The 16,317-nt window shown below is 43.9% G+C and overlaps 1 protein-coding gene across 1 annotated transcript in view; it reads left to right on the forward strand.

Annotated features, from left to right (window-relative positions):
* The window catches only part of Pkhd1 (PKHD1 ciliary IPT domain containing fibrocystin/polyductin), a 287,931-nt gene that overhangs the window by 129,956 nt on the left and 141,658 nt on the right, over positions 1-16,317 (forward strand). The window contains 7 exon segments of the mRNA XM_070017318.1: positions 648-704; positions 1,146-1,276; positions 8,024-8,136; positions 9,787-9,892; positions 11,778-11,912; positions 14,489-14,624; positions 15,367-15,613. Coding sequence (XP_069873419.1) covers positions 648-704; positions 1,146-1,276; positions 8,024-8,136; positions 9,787-9,892; positions 11,778-11,912; positions 14,489-14,624; positions 15,367-15,613 — 925 coding nt within the window.

Below are 16,317 nucleotides of genomic sequence, written 5' to 3' on the forward strand. Positions count from 1 at the left end.
TGAAGTTTATACTTAGTCATCACTGCAATCAGCTTGCTAAACGTTATTAATTAGGCTCTTGGTATCTGCTATATGGCAAATGAGGCAAAGCATTTGTCTCATGATCCCCCACATTTCCAAACCTAGACCCAAACGATGACTCAAGAAGATAAACAGAGTTCTAGAAATGAGGGCTTTGGCAGGGCTATGCCTGCCTGCCTGCTGATATCACTCAGGTGACTAAGCACTCTGTGTCTCGTGGTCTTTCCATCTTCTTCAATTCCATCCTCATTGGGTGAGAAGCGTCCAGGCAAGGTCCGGCCCATTCCTCCAGGACCTCTGAGCCCTCCTGCAGGAGGAAGAAGGCACTCAGCTTGAATACTGATGGGAGGCAGTGGGGCTGCCAGCGGCTGCCAGACAGTCGCTTAAGAAGTAAATTGGAGGAAGACCTGTTTCTCTGTTCTTCACATTTAAACATTTGGCCTACGACACCCAGAACTACAAAGTCCATAGGATCTTTATTTCTTTGTCTGATTCATAGATTAAAAAGACAAAATCAAAATCAAAACAGCCAATACCCAGAAAAGAAGTAGTGCTGCAAAGTTTCTCGTTTTCCTGAATGCATCAAAGGGCTGACACAATGTGATACATAAATTTTTTGTTCTCAGGAATGTACATGGATATAAGAAATCCAGCCCAAGATGCTCCTCCTGGAAGAAAATGGGGTAAATATGCAATCTAGATTTTAAATCTATTCAGTCCATTCACAGTTGCCATATATTTTATATTCAGGTCTGATGTCTTAAACTTGCATACTAAATTCTTTCTAAAGATATTATATATATATAAATATGCATATTCTACTTGTTCAACCCTCATTAGACTCTGTGTATATTCTGAATAAAGCATTTACATACCATTTTAGGTGCCTCATAGAGGTACCTAAGATGCTAGTATCATGTACACATAATTGCATATGTATACACATATACACATATGTGCTATATATGATGAAATATGTTACATAAAGTAGATTTAGGAGAATCAAGAATGTTGAGTTATATTAATTCATGTTTGTGAATACCCTGGGTTTGATTTCTCTCTCTCTCTCTCTCTCTCTCTCTCTCTCTCTCTCTCTCTCTCTCTCTCTCTCTCTCTCAAATCAGACCGGTCTGAACAGGGCAATATCATAACAAACAATGTCATCATCGGTGTTTCTGGTGCCGAGGGTCTGTCTAGTCTGGAAATGCTGGCCCCGTCTGCCGTCTATATCCGCAGTCCCACCAACGTGGTAGAGGTAAGAGTGTGAGCCGGGCGGGAGCTTGGAGGGTGTACATTCCCTCCCACAGGCCCCTGGGGCAGGGCCTCCCTGGTACAGTTCCAGTCATTGGCTTGATGCATGTTTGTATCAAGATACTTGTTGACAATTTGGTTTTAAGCAAATTTAGGATAAATTTCATCATTTTGTTTTCCTCTTGAGGTTCCTAAAAAACTCTTTGAAGCAATGCCTGTGTGGATCAAAACAAAGTAGATATTGATCGTTTTTCTGGTCATTTAGATGAATGTGAACTAAATATCTTCCTGAATTACCCACTGTGGGTGAAGACTTTTATCTCTCTGATTCTAATTATTTTACTGTTATGCCTTACAAGAGTATTTACAACCAAATGAGGTGTGTGGGATTATATCAGCTTTGGAGAGGATGAGGTAGACTCCAATGACAGAGAATTCTTTCTTTTTTCTTTGTCTTTTTCATCCTATTACATAGTATAGCTTAGTCTTAATTTCTCTTGGTAAAATTGTAACCATTTTCTGAAATGAATTTTTCTGAGTGCATTTCAGCCACAGATCTGAGGGTGAGCCATTGTGTCAGATGTGGGGAGCTGTTCACTCCCCTTTCTGGTGATTGTAGTTCATGGACTGTGGACATGGTAGAGGGCCTCAGTTTCCCAGGATGTTGCTCTGAGCAGCCCCCCTGTTGTAACGTTTATGCCAATCTTCCGAGGAACTCTGAGGTTGAGCTGCTTCTGCTGATCATCTATTTGTAATTACTTTCAGTTGAATAACCCCTCGTAAAAGTTGTGGTTATCTCTGCAACCTTCCTTACACTCTTAATTGTGTCTGTTCCAAGGATAGCACTTACACACCATTTTAGGTGCCTAATAGGGGTAGCTAATAAGCTGGAAAGGAAAGGAAGCAGAACTGCATGGACTGGAAGAAAGCAAAGCCTAGATGAGGTGTGTTGCCCTTGTTGCTCGTGGCAGACTTGAGGAGCGGCTAGCTATCATGGTAAGGCCCGAGCCACGAGAGCCATGGTTTGGTGTGCTTGTGATGGAGCATCATCTTGATGATGCTGAGATGCCTTGAAGAAAGCGGCTCTTGGGTTCACCTGCGTACTGGAGCTGCAGTACCTTTGCCTCACGTGTCCCTGGCCACTGACCGATGGGAGCCGTGGAGCAGAGGGCCCGCTGCCCAGCTACTATGTCCCCTGGAGCCTTTGTGGACTGAGCCGTAGAGCTCTACCCAACCATCTGTAAAAAAAAAAAATGGTGCCCATGACTAGCAATTGCTTTCTCTTCCTTTCTCTTTATTCACTTGTCTTTTACAAAGTTAAAAAAAAATACAGTGCATGTTTCAGGGAAAGCTGGTAATGCAATTTCTTTTTTTTTTTTTTTGGTATGTTTTTTATTGTAAAAATACCATACAGAGGGGTTACAGTTACATGAGCAAGGTCATGAGTACATTTCCTATCCAGCATTGCTGCCTCCTTTGTTTTCCCCCTACCATCCCTTCCCTGCCACCTCCACAACTATGCAATTTCATTAGTTACCTTTCTGACATCTTCAGTGACACTAGAATTTTGAAGTTCTCTTTTTATTAGCTTATTAGGCCTTTAGGGTCCAAGTACAATGTCTATCGCATAGAAATTGCTCAGTAAAAATACACTACATTGTAAGAATGCCAGTATAATTCCATGATTGAAGAATAAGGGTGAAGGGAAAGTAAAGAATGTTTCCAACATTTCAAAGTCATTCTGAAGGCTGAAGAGAAAGTTGAACCAACAATATCATTTAGACCCTGTCAGACTCACCTGTTGTCTTGAATCTCACAAAATCCAGCCCAACTTTCCAACCATGTCTCTAGTTTTCTGCCATTCTGTGTCTTTTGTATTCTGCTGTCCAAACTGTGTCATTCCTGTGGGCACAGGTGACCACTGGGAATTACATGGACAAACCCAGGAATTAGGAGCATCTCTTGTCCCTTGGGGGTGATGAATCCCAGCGCAGTCATGGAGCAAGCAAAGTGTTTATTGAGTGTGTTGTGTGTGGGTGATACATAGGATGCTTTGAAGAGTATATTTTAGAAATATGCCTTTATCCTAGCGTGATCCTGAGGGGCCACAGTAATAGTGATATGGAGATATGTATGTGAGAACTATGCGAAAGAAGAAGGGATATGAGGGAGGACATGGCTCTCCAGGACAGTTACTGTGTTCAGAAAGCAAAACTTTTGCTCTGAAGAACTATCTCCAGCTGGTGGATTTCCTGTCTTACAAGGTGCCAGGTTCAGGATGGGATTATAGCAAATGGGATGTATTCAAGCTTGATAGGTCATTATATTACTATAATTGATTAGGACTTTCACTGGTTATTTCAAACTTTTGATTTTGAAATAATTTCATAGACAAAAAAAAAAATCGAGGAGAGTTTCTGAGTAGTCTTCACCTAGCGTGCTTCAGTGACTACATGACCACATCTTTGGTAACAGAATAAGAGCACAGTCAGGACACTACATGGGTGTGGTGTTATTAACTGCATGACAGTACTCATTTACACCTGGAAAAGGTGGCTTAATCCACTTTATCTGTCCACACACTAGCATCTGCCTTGAAATCCTTAGCCTGGAGATTGTAGAGAAGAGACCCTCAAGTCTGTGGGATAGTTTGTGGTTGTTTAAAATTGTTCCAGAATTGTCCAGATGCCGTGCCGAAGACAAAACTCTGTCACGTATTTAAAAATTCACCTTGGCTTGCACTCAGGTATCTTCAAGCCTGCACAGCACAGACACCTTTCAAATGGAACATTCCATTTTGGCCTTTTCACATCATCAGATGGTCTGCCCATCCAAGGCAGGTTCTCTAAGAAGATGATATAGATATATATGTACATAATCTACCAAACACAGATGCTATCTGTGTGGTCTTCTTGGACCTGTGCTTTTCCTTTCCTCTGCTCTCCAAAGGCAGATTCATCCTATTCCCCCCTCACCTCCCCCCCCTCCCCACTTGCCAATGCATTGCTGTATCTTTCTGGAACGTTCCATGCCTAGCCTCTTTTCTTCAACAGCGCCAGCAGTTGAGTCTCCTCACAGGGCTCCTTTGCATCTGGGCAGAGGCTCCAGCTTTGCAGAATGCAGACCCTTCAGGATCTCTCAGCATCCCCGCCGGATGGCGAGCCTCCCTCTGGCCCAGCAGGGGCCAGTCTGTGTCCGGAGCCTGAGCGCCCCCCTTGGTGTGTCCCCTGTTGGCGCAGGTGTTGGAAGCTTCCTGTGAGCCGACTGTGTTTAGGATAGTCTGGAAAAACCCTCAAGAAGAGCCCTCGGGAGGTGTCCATTTAATTCGAGGGGAAATTTGTTCTGGTTTGTGAATCAATTTTGTAAGGAATTCTGTGTTCTCTAGCTCTCCCTACTCAGTCGGTAATGCATATTTAAGAGCTGCCTGAAGGGTTAACTTGGGTTTTTTTTTCCCTTCCTTTCTTCCTTCCTTTTTTCCTTCCTTCCTTTCTTTCTTTCTTTCTTTCTTTTTTTTCCCCTAGCCACTGCAGATGTTACCTAAGGAGCTGGCTTACGTGGGCAGTTAATTTCTCTCTGGGATTTCTCTTGCTTGACTGTCCATAATACATTGACTTCCACAAAGAATTGATTTCCACACAAAATTCCCTGCTTTGCTTCAAACCTTTCCCCTGCACACTTATGCAGCTTCCCCACAAAGCGTTTGCCGCATGCCCAGTTGGAATCCAGAGTAAAAGGGTCCGGAAGCAATGTGATGCCACTGCTGATGTGTCTCTTTTTGTAGGAAGAGTGAGCCTTATCAGCTGATGTGGCACCTGAGTAGCAGCCTCCTGCCCAATAAGAAATACACCTGCGAAGTGTTCCGCAGGTGTAGTGGCCCCGGATAGTTGATTCCACACGTCCTTCCCATTCATTGAAAACACATTCTTTCCTAGTGCCGCCGCCAGAACCTTGCCACTGCTTGTAAGGTCTTGGTGATGAGCGAAGTTCACCACAGATGTGTGTCCGTCTGAGGGCATCGCCGTTAGGCCCTTGCGCACATTTCTCCTTGTTGGTGTGCTTGTGGAAAGGTGGGTGTTCAAGGGCCTCCTCTCTGCCCTTTGGTTCTGGCGTATCTACAGATCACGTGTTTGGAGAGACGCAGCCACAAGGCACAGGGCACCGGCAGATGGGGCGTCATGTGTGCGGTGCTGGGAAAGCGTTTTCTATGCAGTCACGTCTGTGAACACAGCGGTAGTGTTTAGTTGCGTAGTCCAGGAGGGCTGAAGGGTTCCAGAGGTTTGTGTTCTTCCAACTCAGAGGCTGGACTTCCTCCTCAGACAGAGACTCATTAGGGTGTGTCCCACTGTCTAGGGAAAATGAATTTAATGCTAGAAAATATTCTTTGGGGGAATGCCGAATGCCAGATTTGGTTGTTATGAAAACGATCACAGCAGGTGTTCATTTTTAGGTTGGAAATAGGTAATTCCATCAAAATTTGGAGATAGGACCTTAAAAAGTAGACGTAGGTGGTTCTGATAAGGGCTGTGGCCCCAGTGGCAGGACATAGGCCGCTGTCTGTGCACTGTGACAGCATGGACATTTTGGGCCAGACATTTTGGGCCAGGTAATCTCGTGAGGTGGACAGTGCGGACCTCTCTGTCCAACAGTTTCCTTGCTTTATGCTCTTTTGAGTACAGTGGCCCTTATTCCACCCGGAGTTGTGATCATCAAAACAGATATCCATCGTTAACAACTGTGCACCAGCCTGTGTCACCCTAAGATAATTGGTGTCATAGAAATGGTCACATTTCCCCAGGTACCGTCGGCCATGGTGAATAGCCTTTCAGCTTAGGATCCAGTGACGTCCCAGAGCCACTTTGGCGGGGGGAGCATGTGGTAAGCGAGACATGGGATTAGAGTTATAAATGGCCTTGGGAAATGGGAGGACTGCTCAGAATCCCAAATAATGACATAGTGCACAGGCCAGCTCATCCACAAGGGGAGAGAATGTTCTGGAACCCAGTTAAAAAAAAAGAGGAACGGCCGTTTCTTTACTAACTCCCGGAATAATAAGAGACCACAGTTGGGTCCACAGTACCTAAAGCTAAGGCTGAGTAAACCGCTCGATGCTGTGTCAGCATGCGTTGGCTCCCCGGCCGGTCTCAGCTGGCTGAACGCTGGCCCTGACACTTGCTACACCACCGACCACGCCCTCTGGGGAGCCAGGCACTAGCTACTCTGCTCACAGGAGGGCCGCAGTTCAGTATTGTTAATTTAAAACAACCTAGTTCAACATTATTTTTCCCCACACATGGGCTTTGTTTCTTTTCCTCCTTCCCTCTGTCCCCCTCTCTCTTTCCTGTCTCTCTCTTCCCATCTCATTCCCCCCATCTTTCCATTTCCTCCCTTCCTCTCTCTCTTCCTTCTCTTCCCTCTTCCTCGTCCCTCTCTCTCCTCTCTCCCCTCCTTTCTATCCCTCCATCCCTCCACTCCTGCCTCAGTTCCTTATAAAACATGAGGCATGTCCAGGGGGGAACAGGACTTTTGATTCTACATGAGGATAGGACTTTTAATTCTACATGCAACTTCCAGACGATGATCCAGTGTTCAGGGAGACACCTTTAAGTAGGCACGTAAACTAGAGTTAGCTTATAAACTTACTAGTAAACATGTTAGATGGTATGTAAGTGTATATAAATGTATTAATTAAAATATGCTAGATTCAAAGAAGAACTCAGTGTGATTCCTTAGAAATGCTGTCAAAGTTCAGAAAAATAAAACACCAGGAAGTGGGTACTTGAAAGGGGTAGGGTGGGATTAGGGGCAAAGATGGAGATGAATGAAGAGGAGGAAATCCAATGTATATCCTATAAAATTAAGAAGAGGGCTGGGAAGGTGGCTCAGTGGTAGAGCGCTTGCCTTGCATGCATGAGGCCCTGGGTTTGATTCCTCTGTACCACATAAGCAGAAAAAGCCAGAAGTGGCACTGTGGCTCAAGTGGTAGAGCATTAGCCTTGAGCTGAAGAGCTGAGGGACAGCACCCAGGCCCAGAGTTCAGGCCCCCACAAGTGACAAAAAAAGAAAAAAAGTTGAGGGAGGGAAGAGGTGAGTAGGGGAGGAATGGGAGAATGTTTAAAGGGTGACATTGATCAGAATATATTCATGAACTGCTTTGTTAAGTGGTAACTCCTTTGTACAACTACTTGAAGATAATTTAGGAAAAGGAATACTAAGGTGAGTTAATCATGTAAGTAGCACAGAGTACTTTGAGGAAATTCAGGTTGCCGTGAACTCAGCCACTGTGTCTCAGAACTAAGCCTTGCCTAGTCCAATGCATGGCCTTCCGCCAGTGGTCAGATCATTGATTCATTCAAAAGACCAGAGAGAACACTGGTAGTCTGGGCTCCCTGAGATGGATCTCTGCCGTAGAGAGTGACTGTGTGTGTCCTTACCTTCATTGCCCAGATTCATCGTCCCAGGCAAACTTCACACAGTAGAAGCCCAAAGACCTTCACACAGTAGAAGCCCAAAGGAGGCTTTAAAACAAGATGGCAGTTTGGGAGCAGGGACAGAGAGGGGTGATTACAGTCTAGCTGAGATGCCTTCAAGAAGGGGGATGGAAGGGCTTTTGATCCTGTGGGCAGGGGGAGGGGAATCGAGTGTACCGGGAAGTGAATGGAAAAGTAGAAAATGCAAATCAGAGTCTTCCTTTTACAGCAACCTTAACACACTTGGGATGATTGTATTTTAAAACAATCCTTGATTCCTGTAGGGGAACAGAGTGTATGGGGCCGGCTACGGCTACTTTTTCCATCTCGTGACGAGACAAACATCACAAGCTCCGCTTCTGTCCTTCACGCAGAACAAGGCACATTCTTGTACTAGGTAAGGTTGGGGAAATTCATGCATGCTTGGGCATACTGCTTGTGTTTAGTGCTTGTTTTACAGTGCACTCACAAGTGGGGTACAACCTTTGGCAGTTGCTTGCGATTTGTATTGGTATTTTTTTTAAAAAACCATATTATTATAGTATTGCTGAAGTTGAACACACTATAAATGTTTTGCGAATATGACAATAAGTTTGGAGGTAAGTATACGCCTAGGAAAACAGGGCCATAGTCTCTGCCAGAAATACATTGATGGGCTCCAAATGATTCCTTCTGGTATCTTAATTAGCTAGTGAATTAATAAGTATGTTAATAAGCACAATAATTAACTAGTTAGTTATTGAGAGACACTTTACTAAATTTTAGATCTACAACAGTATCATTAATGGTAGGCAATGCACTGCCCAGCATCTTCTTGGACTCGTGTGTCTGGTGTAGGGGAACCTCATGCCCTTTCATGGATCCCTTTGCGTTTTCCACGTCCTGACACCGCTGAGGTCTTCTGTATCTCTACTCTTCCTATTCATATTGTAATATTTGCTGAAGGGTTAAAATCCAGAATATATAAGATACTCCACCCAAATAATGGGCAGTCGACCTAAATAGGCATTTCTTATAAAGAAGTCAAGCAAAGAAATTACAAAAGCATTCGAAAAAATGCTTAAGTCATTAATCAGGAAGGGAAAATATGAATACCAAAATCACAATCAGATCTCCCCTCAGAAGAATTGGAACAGATATGAGCAGAAAGACAAGTGACAAGTATTGGAGAAATGTTAAGTGTGTGGAGCAGAGGGGGCATTTCCATATGACAGTGTAAAGTATGTGGCCGTTAGGGAACTCAGTATGTGAATTCTCATGAAAGTGTAAGTTGAACTACCAGGTGATCCTGAAATTCCATGACTGAGCACAAATTCAGAGGAAACAAAATCAGTCTGTCAAGGAGGCACTGAACTGCCATGTTTATTATGATTCTATTCAGAATGGCGAAGGAAACAAAGCTAAGAGTCTATAAACTGATGAAATGTAGACACATATGCCTGTGTGCACATGCAAACACACACACACACACACAGAAATAGTATTCAGCCCTAAAAAGATGTGGAATCCTGTCATTTGTGACAACACGAATGGAACTGGAGAACATTTTGTTAAGTGAAATAAGCCAGACAGACAAAAGACAAGTATTGCATAAAAGGTTGGTCTCCAAGCAGCTGAGAATGGAATCATAGTTCTTCTCAGAGGCTGGGAAGAATAGGAAGCAGAAGGAGGGTTGGTCCGGAGGGAGTCAGTTACAGTGAGGAACAGTAAGTTCTGGTGTTGTAAGTTACAGTGAGGAACAGTAAGTTCTGGTGTTGTATCATGCAGTTTAGTGATTATAGATAATGATAATGTGATGTATATCTCAATAAACTCTGGAAGAAAGGGTTTGTTCTCACCATAAAGAAATGGTAAATGCAAAGAGAGGAAGACCTGCTTCCCCTGACATGATGCCATGCGTGTCCCCATTGGTGCGCCTGGAAAGATGTGCCAGTGCTGTGCGCTCACTAAAAGATAAAAACGTATTAAAAACATGACAATTCCAGTGGGAAAAAAGTGAGGAGAAATGTATCGTTTGACTAGGTTTCTTTCTTGTTTCTCTTTCTAGGTCTGGCCTCTTTGTATACCCCAAATATCAGCCGCCGTGGGACCCTGACATGGGTCCCACTTTGTTCCAGAATTTCATGGTTTGGGGAAGTGCAGGTGGTGTCCAGGTGAGCTTTTTTCACCTTCAGAACATTAAATTAGTTGCTTTCTTCTAACAAGTCTTCGTGTGAGTGCCCATGCTGGGTTGCTCATGGAACCATTGTGATGTCAGCACAGCTTTAAAGAATAAGTGGCAGTGTGTGTGTGTGTGTGTGTGTGTGTGTGTGTGTGTGTGTGTGAGTGTGTGTGAGAGTGTGAGTGTGTGTGAGTGTGTGTGTGAGCGTGTGTGTGAGTGTGTGTGTGTGAGTGTGTGTGTGTGTGTGTGTGTGTGTGTGTGTGATTGTAGTAAGTAAGCCAAGTCCTTGTCTAGACCTAAGGTCATTTCAGCAGTCTTAGTGGAGATAGGACAACGTCTGTGCACAGCCAGGACGGTGCGTGAATTGTGTGATGAACAGGTGCATTGTGTTTAACGTTCACGAACTTTCATTTTATCTAGCAGTTTGCACGCAGGTATCACGAGCGTATGTTCAAGGACAGACTATCGTGTTGGGTAGAGTCCCGCTGTTTTCCCCCTCAGGTTAGCTTTCATTTTTATCCGTCTAGGTTTCTCTTGCCTGCGGTCTGCCTTCTCTGAGCAGTTCTGATGGCTTACAGCCTCAGCGCGGGTTGGGTCACATCCACGAGCCCACTTTGCGGGGCCGGTGTCTTCTCTTAGTTCCGTTTTTACATCACTGAAACAAAATGCCTGACGCACACAACTTAAGGAGGAAAGGCCTTTTGTTTTGGTATTGTATTTTTTTAACTACACATGGTTGTGCAGGGGGGTGTGCAGATTTCACAGGTCTGCTGATGTGTGTGGTGCAACTCGGTCAGTGCTATCCTCCTGCTCACCCGGCCCCCACCGCTCAGCTCAGGTTTCCCAATCCCTCTCTCCCCTGTGTGCGTGGAGTCCCAGGACTGCGTCCATCCACCGTCTCCTTTCCATTTCACATCGTCCTCTTCCAGCACATCCCCCACAGGCAGGTTTCATCCTGCTCCACTGTGGGGCCACACAGGGAATTCTTCACTCAGAAGGCATCTCCCGGCATGCTGGCCCACGGTACTGGCTTCCTGTGTTAAGTTTTGTCATGCTGGTGACAGAATGCCCGATGTGAGCACCTTCCAAGGAGGAAAGATGAATTCGGGCCCCGTGTGTCTGTGTTTGCCTAGCTCCGTGTGTCTGGGTTTACTGTGAGGTAGACTGAAATGGCAAATGGAAGGAAGTGGTGGAGAAGCGGCTCAGCTCGCGCTGTGCAGGAAGAGAGGGCTGTGTTAGATTTACTTCACCCTGATTATAGAGATGGCTGAACCAGGGCCCCCAGGAAGGAGTCGTGTACAAAGTCATCCATTGCTGTCAGAGCTTGGTGGAAACCAAGAGGCGAACGGGATTCTATCAGCTCTTTCACACAATGCTGTCACTACTCATTCCTGGCTCAGACACACTCCTGCTAGTTGTCACAAAAATCTACTGGAGACCATAACTATGTCGAATGCACACAGTGAATCTGTTCTCGTGGTTCAGGGCTTAATGTTAAATTAGCAGTCTCTACGTGAGCTACTATTTACTATATTGACAAATACACAGGGCCCCAGAGTTTTCGGATGCTGGATTTTTCTGCATTAACTTTGCGTGACTAGGTCACTGTTTTAAAACAGAGGAGGACTTCCCATTGACCTTTTAATACATTGTCTGCTGTAAGGAGAAATGAAAAGTACAGAGTGGGAGTTGCCGAAAGGGGTTAGTGCTGGGCTTGTAGCAACTTTGAGGTATCTGTGCTGACATTCTTGGACAAAAGCCGCTTAACTATAGTATCATGTGCTTATTTATCCTTAATCAATAATTAAAGAAGTTTCAGGAAGGCTGCCAGCAAAAGCCAAGCCTCAGACCTTTGCCATAACGTTATTATTTTATAGATTTCTAGATGCAGCAATCTTCACCTGAAAAACTTCCAAGTGTATTCATGCAGAGATTTTGGATTTGACATCTTGGAAAGTGATGCAAATACTTCAGTTTCCAACAGCTTATTACTTGGTCATTTTGCTGAGGAGGTAAGTTCCTGGGTATGGTTGTTTGAGTCTGTCCAGCAAGACAGAATCACTCTGGTAACACTCTTGATTATACAATCTAAACAATTTTACTAGCATTCTTTAGTGACTCTTGAACGACATTGATAAAGTTAGAACTTCCTTTTATTAACAGCCACCATATTAACACTAAAATTTGAATGTACCCAGGATTTCAGTGTCACGCTTCCGTACAAATCACAGGCATCATTAGAGATGTAAAGAATTTTTATTCAATTGCAATTTAAACTTATTGTCTATCCAAGTTCATGATTAACTCTGATGACTCTGATCTAACTTTCTTTACTCCACAAGAGTCATGGAATAACATGATTCTACACTGGCCCTCTTCACGGCGACAGACTTCCTGCAGAGTTTCATCCAAGATATTTTCTCCTGATGCTTATTTATTTATAATCAGTGCATATTAATTTATAGAAAAGGTGTTTGGATGTTTTCTTAGTAGGACCTTTTCTCCGTTTGGCATGTGGCTGGGTCAGGTGATGGAAATTTACATAGTATGTTAGTGATGGTAAGATTTTATGCAGTACTCCATTGTTTAGGGGCGGATGTCAGTGTGGTAAAAATCTCTCTGCATGACCGCTCCATCCTTGCCTGGTCTGTGCACCAGGATGCAGACAAGGCAAAGGGAACTTCCGAGGTGAGCAGTCCCAATTCTCCCTAAGGGAAACTTCAGACCTTCATTAGATCCTCCAGGCTCTTGTTTCTGAAGGGGTTATATGTGTGTAGATCAAAGCCCCTTAACTTGCCTAGACAGAACCATAGAGTAGATGCTAAAACAAAATGCCTATCAAAGTGCATACCTAACTTTCCTAGTAAATTAATGCTCTGCTATCTTCCTTGATGCTAAAATGACACGATTAATGGAGGAGGGCCATAAACAGAGATAATAAATTATGAAAAAATGGTGCTTATCATGAGGTAATAATAATAATAACAAACCACCAGCAATCGCAGCCTTGGTGTGTAACTCCCTAAAGGCGCAAAGCTGACGGACAAACATTTCTGATTGAAAATGTTGACTGCTTTTGTTTTTAGAGAAGTCTGGACACCGGTTAGTCACCCAAAGCATAAAAACACATGATTTCAGAACCTCAAAGAGGACCTGCCTAGAATTTCAAGTAGAGAAATGGAGCTATAACTTGGGAAATTCAATTATGGAGATTCAAGATTCATGCTGGGTGCTGGTGGCTCACACCTGTAATCCTAGCTGAACTCAGGAGGCTGAGATCTGAGGACTGTGGTTTGAAGCCAGCTTGGTCAGAAAAGGCCCCATGAGACTCTTATCTCCAAGTAACAACTCAAAAAGACGGAAGTGGCGCTATGGCTCAAAGTGATAGTGCTAAGCTCCATCAAAAGTGCTCAGGAACAGCACCTAAGCCCCGAGTTCAAGCTCGAGGACAGGCATGTACACACACACACAAATGATTTAAGATTAATATTGTGGAGCAGGGGCCCCTTTGAACTCCTCCCAACTGCAACTTAAATAGCCTCATTGACAGGTGGAAATGAGTTTGACCTGAGCATTGTTTAGTCTGTATGTAATACCTTCCATAGGAGCCTCGCCCCTCACTACCTGGCCTCTTTGGCACCCTGCTTTGTCTGTAAACGGTGTCATTTCTCTTTGTGTTGCCATAATTCAGTAATCCGGTCATGAGATGCCTGGGATGGGTGGTTTGTGACCTTTTAGAGCTGGCTTTGTTCATCCCCAGAGGTGTTCAGCCACCTTGTTGGATGTATCAATATTTTGTTTGTCCATTCTATCAATGTTAGCACTGTTTTACTCATTGATTTATTGCAAAGCCCTTGGCTTGTTCTCCTGATCTGGTTATGGCAGTAAGTACTCAGATGCTGAAGCACGAGGTCCTCTGAGAAGGATGTATGGTACTTGATGAGACTCTGCCGAACTGGTTTCCTGCATAGCTGCACACAGTGGGCTGTAGGCCTTCCTTATCTCATGGGTACTCGGCATGGTCACCTTTGAAGATGGCCATTCTGATAGGTAGATGGAGTACTTTGTGCACTTATTTGCATTTCTCTAATTAGTATACTGCAAAGCATCCCCCGCCCCCCACCCCTCTCTGGCTCATGATCATGGCATGGATACATTCTCTTTAGAGGAGTATCTTTAACTTTTTTTTCTTGATTTTTTTTTTCAGTTAAATTGTCTGTTTTCTTTTTTTGGGGGCGGGATTTGAAGATCGTTTACTCTGTATTACACATACAGACTCTTTGTCATAAATGTGGTTGGTAACTATTTTTTTCCCAGTCTTTATCTTTCTTTTTGTTGTTGGTGGTGTTTGTTTTGCTTCTTTTTTTTTGTATGTGCTGGTACTGGGGCTTGAACTCAGGGCCTAGGCACTGCCCTTTAACTTTTCTGCTCAAGGCTAACAGTCTACCACTTAAGTAGAGAAGCTCCACTTTCAGTAGCTTACTTTATACTCTGTAAATTATTTTTACTTGTGTATCGGGCTGTATTTCATATGGCTAGTTCTTTTATTTTGCTTTTTTCTTTCTTTTATTTACAAAAATATATACAGAGAAATCTGTGCATGTCAACTGGGATTAAAACTCCCAAAAGACGGGAATTGATGATTTCAAACACAACTTTTGTTAATTTTGATCTCTTCAACTGTGTGGCTATCCGAACCTGTTCCGGCTGTTCTCCAGGACAGGGTAAGTTTGAATAAACCTGGAAAGTAAGGTCAGTGCTCAAGCAGATAATGGTAAGCCATGGCAGAGCCTTTGCAAGTCCGTCTTCCCGTCAGTCATAAAGTTGCGTCCGTGGACACGGCTGCTCCGGTTTCCTGAAAGAGACTCTACAGGAGAGCAGGTTCTCCCAGTGAGTCTTCCGTCCATCACGGTCACGGCCCGGTCTGTCATGCCTCAGTTGGATTTCCAGCATCGTAAAGGTGGCGATGGCATCTCTCTTGCTCAGTGTGCTGTTACTAGCACACAGCAATAACCTGGTGGACGATTCAGTCATAAAATCAGTGAATGGGGTTGGATAGACTGAGGGACACATGAGCATCGACTGACTTACATAAGCCTCTCCTGAAGTTACTGCATGCTTTCACAGCTGAAGGCCGGATGGAGGCCCAAGGAGTTATGGAGACTTTGTTTACTTGTTAACCATATCTTGGGGTTCAGTGATCTAGGGCACAGGCTGCAGTTGGGTGAGTCAAGTCCTGTCCTGGGCTCCTCCATACTGCTAGATGTGTGTGTGTGTGTGTGTGTGTGTGTGTGTGTGTGTGTGTATACACACACACACACATATATATATAATATATATATTTTTATTGGTCGAATAACTGAGCACATATAAAATTGTCTACCTAAGCGAGTGAAAATGCTAGCAGGACTGACGTGTGTGTACTTGCTTTCCGTGATAAGGGTCTCTCTGCCTTCTAACTGACAGGTGGGTTTACGGTGACTACCAAGCAGTTGAAGTTTGCCAACTCTTCAAACTTGGTAGCGTTTCCATTTCCTCACGCGGCAGTTCTGGAAGACGTGGACGGGTCTCTGTCTGGGAAGAACGGGAGTCACATCCTGGCTTCTGTGGAAACCCTCTCGGCTTCGTGTGCGGCCAACGCCAGCTTCAGCGGGCTTGTCCGTGGCAGTGTCTGTGGAGAAGACGTGGTTTTTCATCGCATGTCTATTGGGTTGTAAGTGGAAGGAAATACATTGTTTGGCTTTTCAGTGAGCGTGCATATTTCACTCAGGCTACTGAGGCTTGTAGAAGGGAAATTGCTTTCTGATTAGTTGAAGTATTTATAGATGGGGATAAGTTTGCCTCACATCAAATCATTGGTTATGGTAGTTTTAGGCTGATTCAAATGACAGCTGGCAATATCACTGGGCTGGGTGTCATAGCTTCTTATTGGCATTTTGAGTTGATAGTGCTTCTTTAAGAGACTTCCAGCCAACAGATGATTTGGACTCTATTTAAATGAAAAGTATTATTAAAAAAAAATTCCAATAATGTCCATCCTCATTGATATACATGCTCTCCCCAAGCTCTTTTTAAAACCTGTTCATTGTGCTCCAGGAAAGCAATCACGATGTCTCCTATTACTTGCCAGGTTGCTTTACGCCAGTTCATTTTCCTTGTTAATTTCATGAACTATTGGATTTGTACAATACCTTTCCTATTAATATGGAGCAAGGACTCCTTGGCTGTGCTACTCAAACTACCATTAAGTCAGCAGCTGGGCTGTTTATAATGCATAATAGGCTTGCTCCTGCCTTCTTTAATTTCCAGGTAATGATTGCTGAGTGTCGAGGGCTCTCTCTTTTACCTATTTCAAATGCATTGTGTATATTTAGCCACACTTATTTCCTTCCTCTGTTTTAAGTGTCTTAGGTCCAT

Source organism: Dipodomys merriami, unplaced genomic scaffold, assembly GCF_024711535.1.
Source record: "Dipodomys merriami isolate MVZ:Mamm:240054 unplaced genomic scaffold, mDipMer1.0.p SCAF_122, whole genome shotgun sequence".
Lineage (NCBI taxonomy): Eukaryota > Metazoa > Chordata > Mammalia > Rodentia > Heteromyidae > Dipodomys > Dipodomys merriami.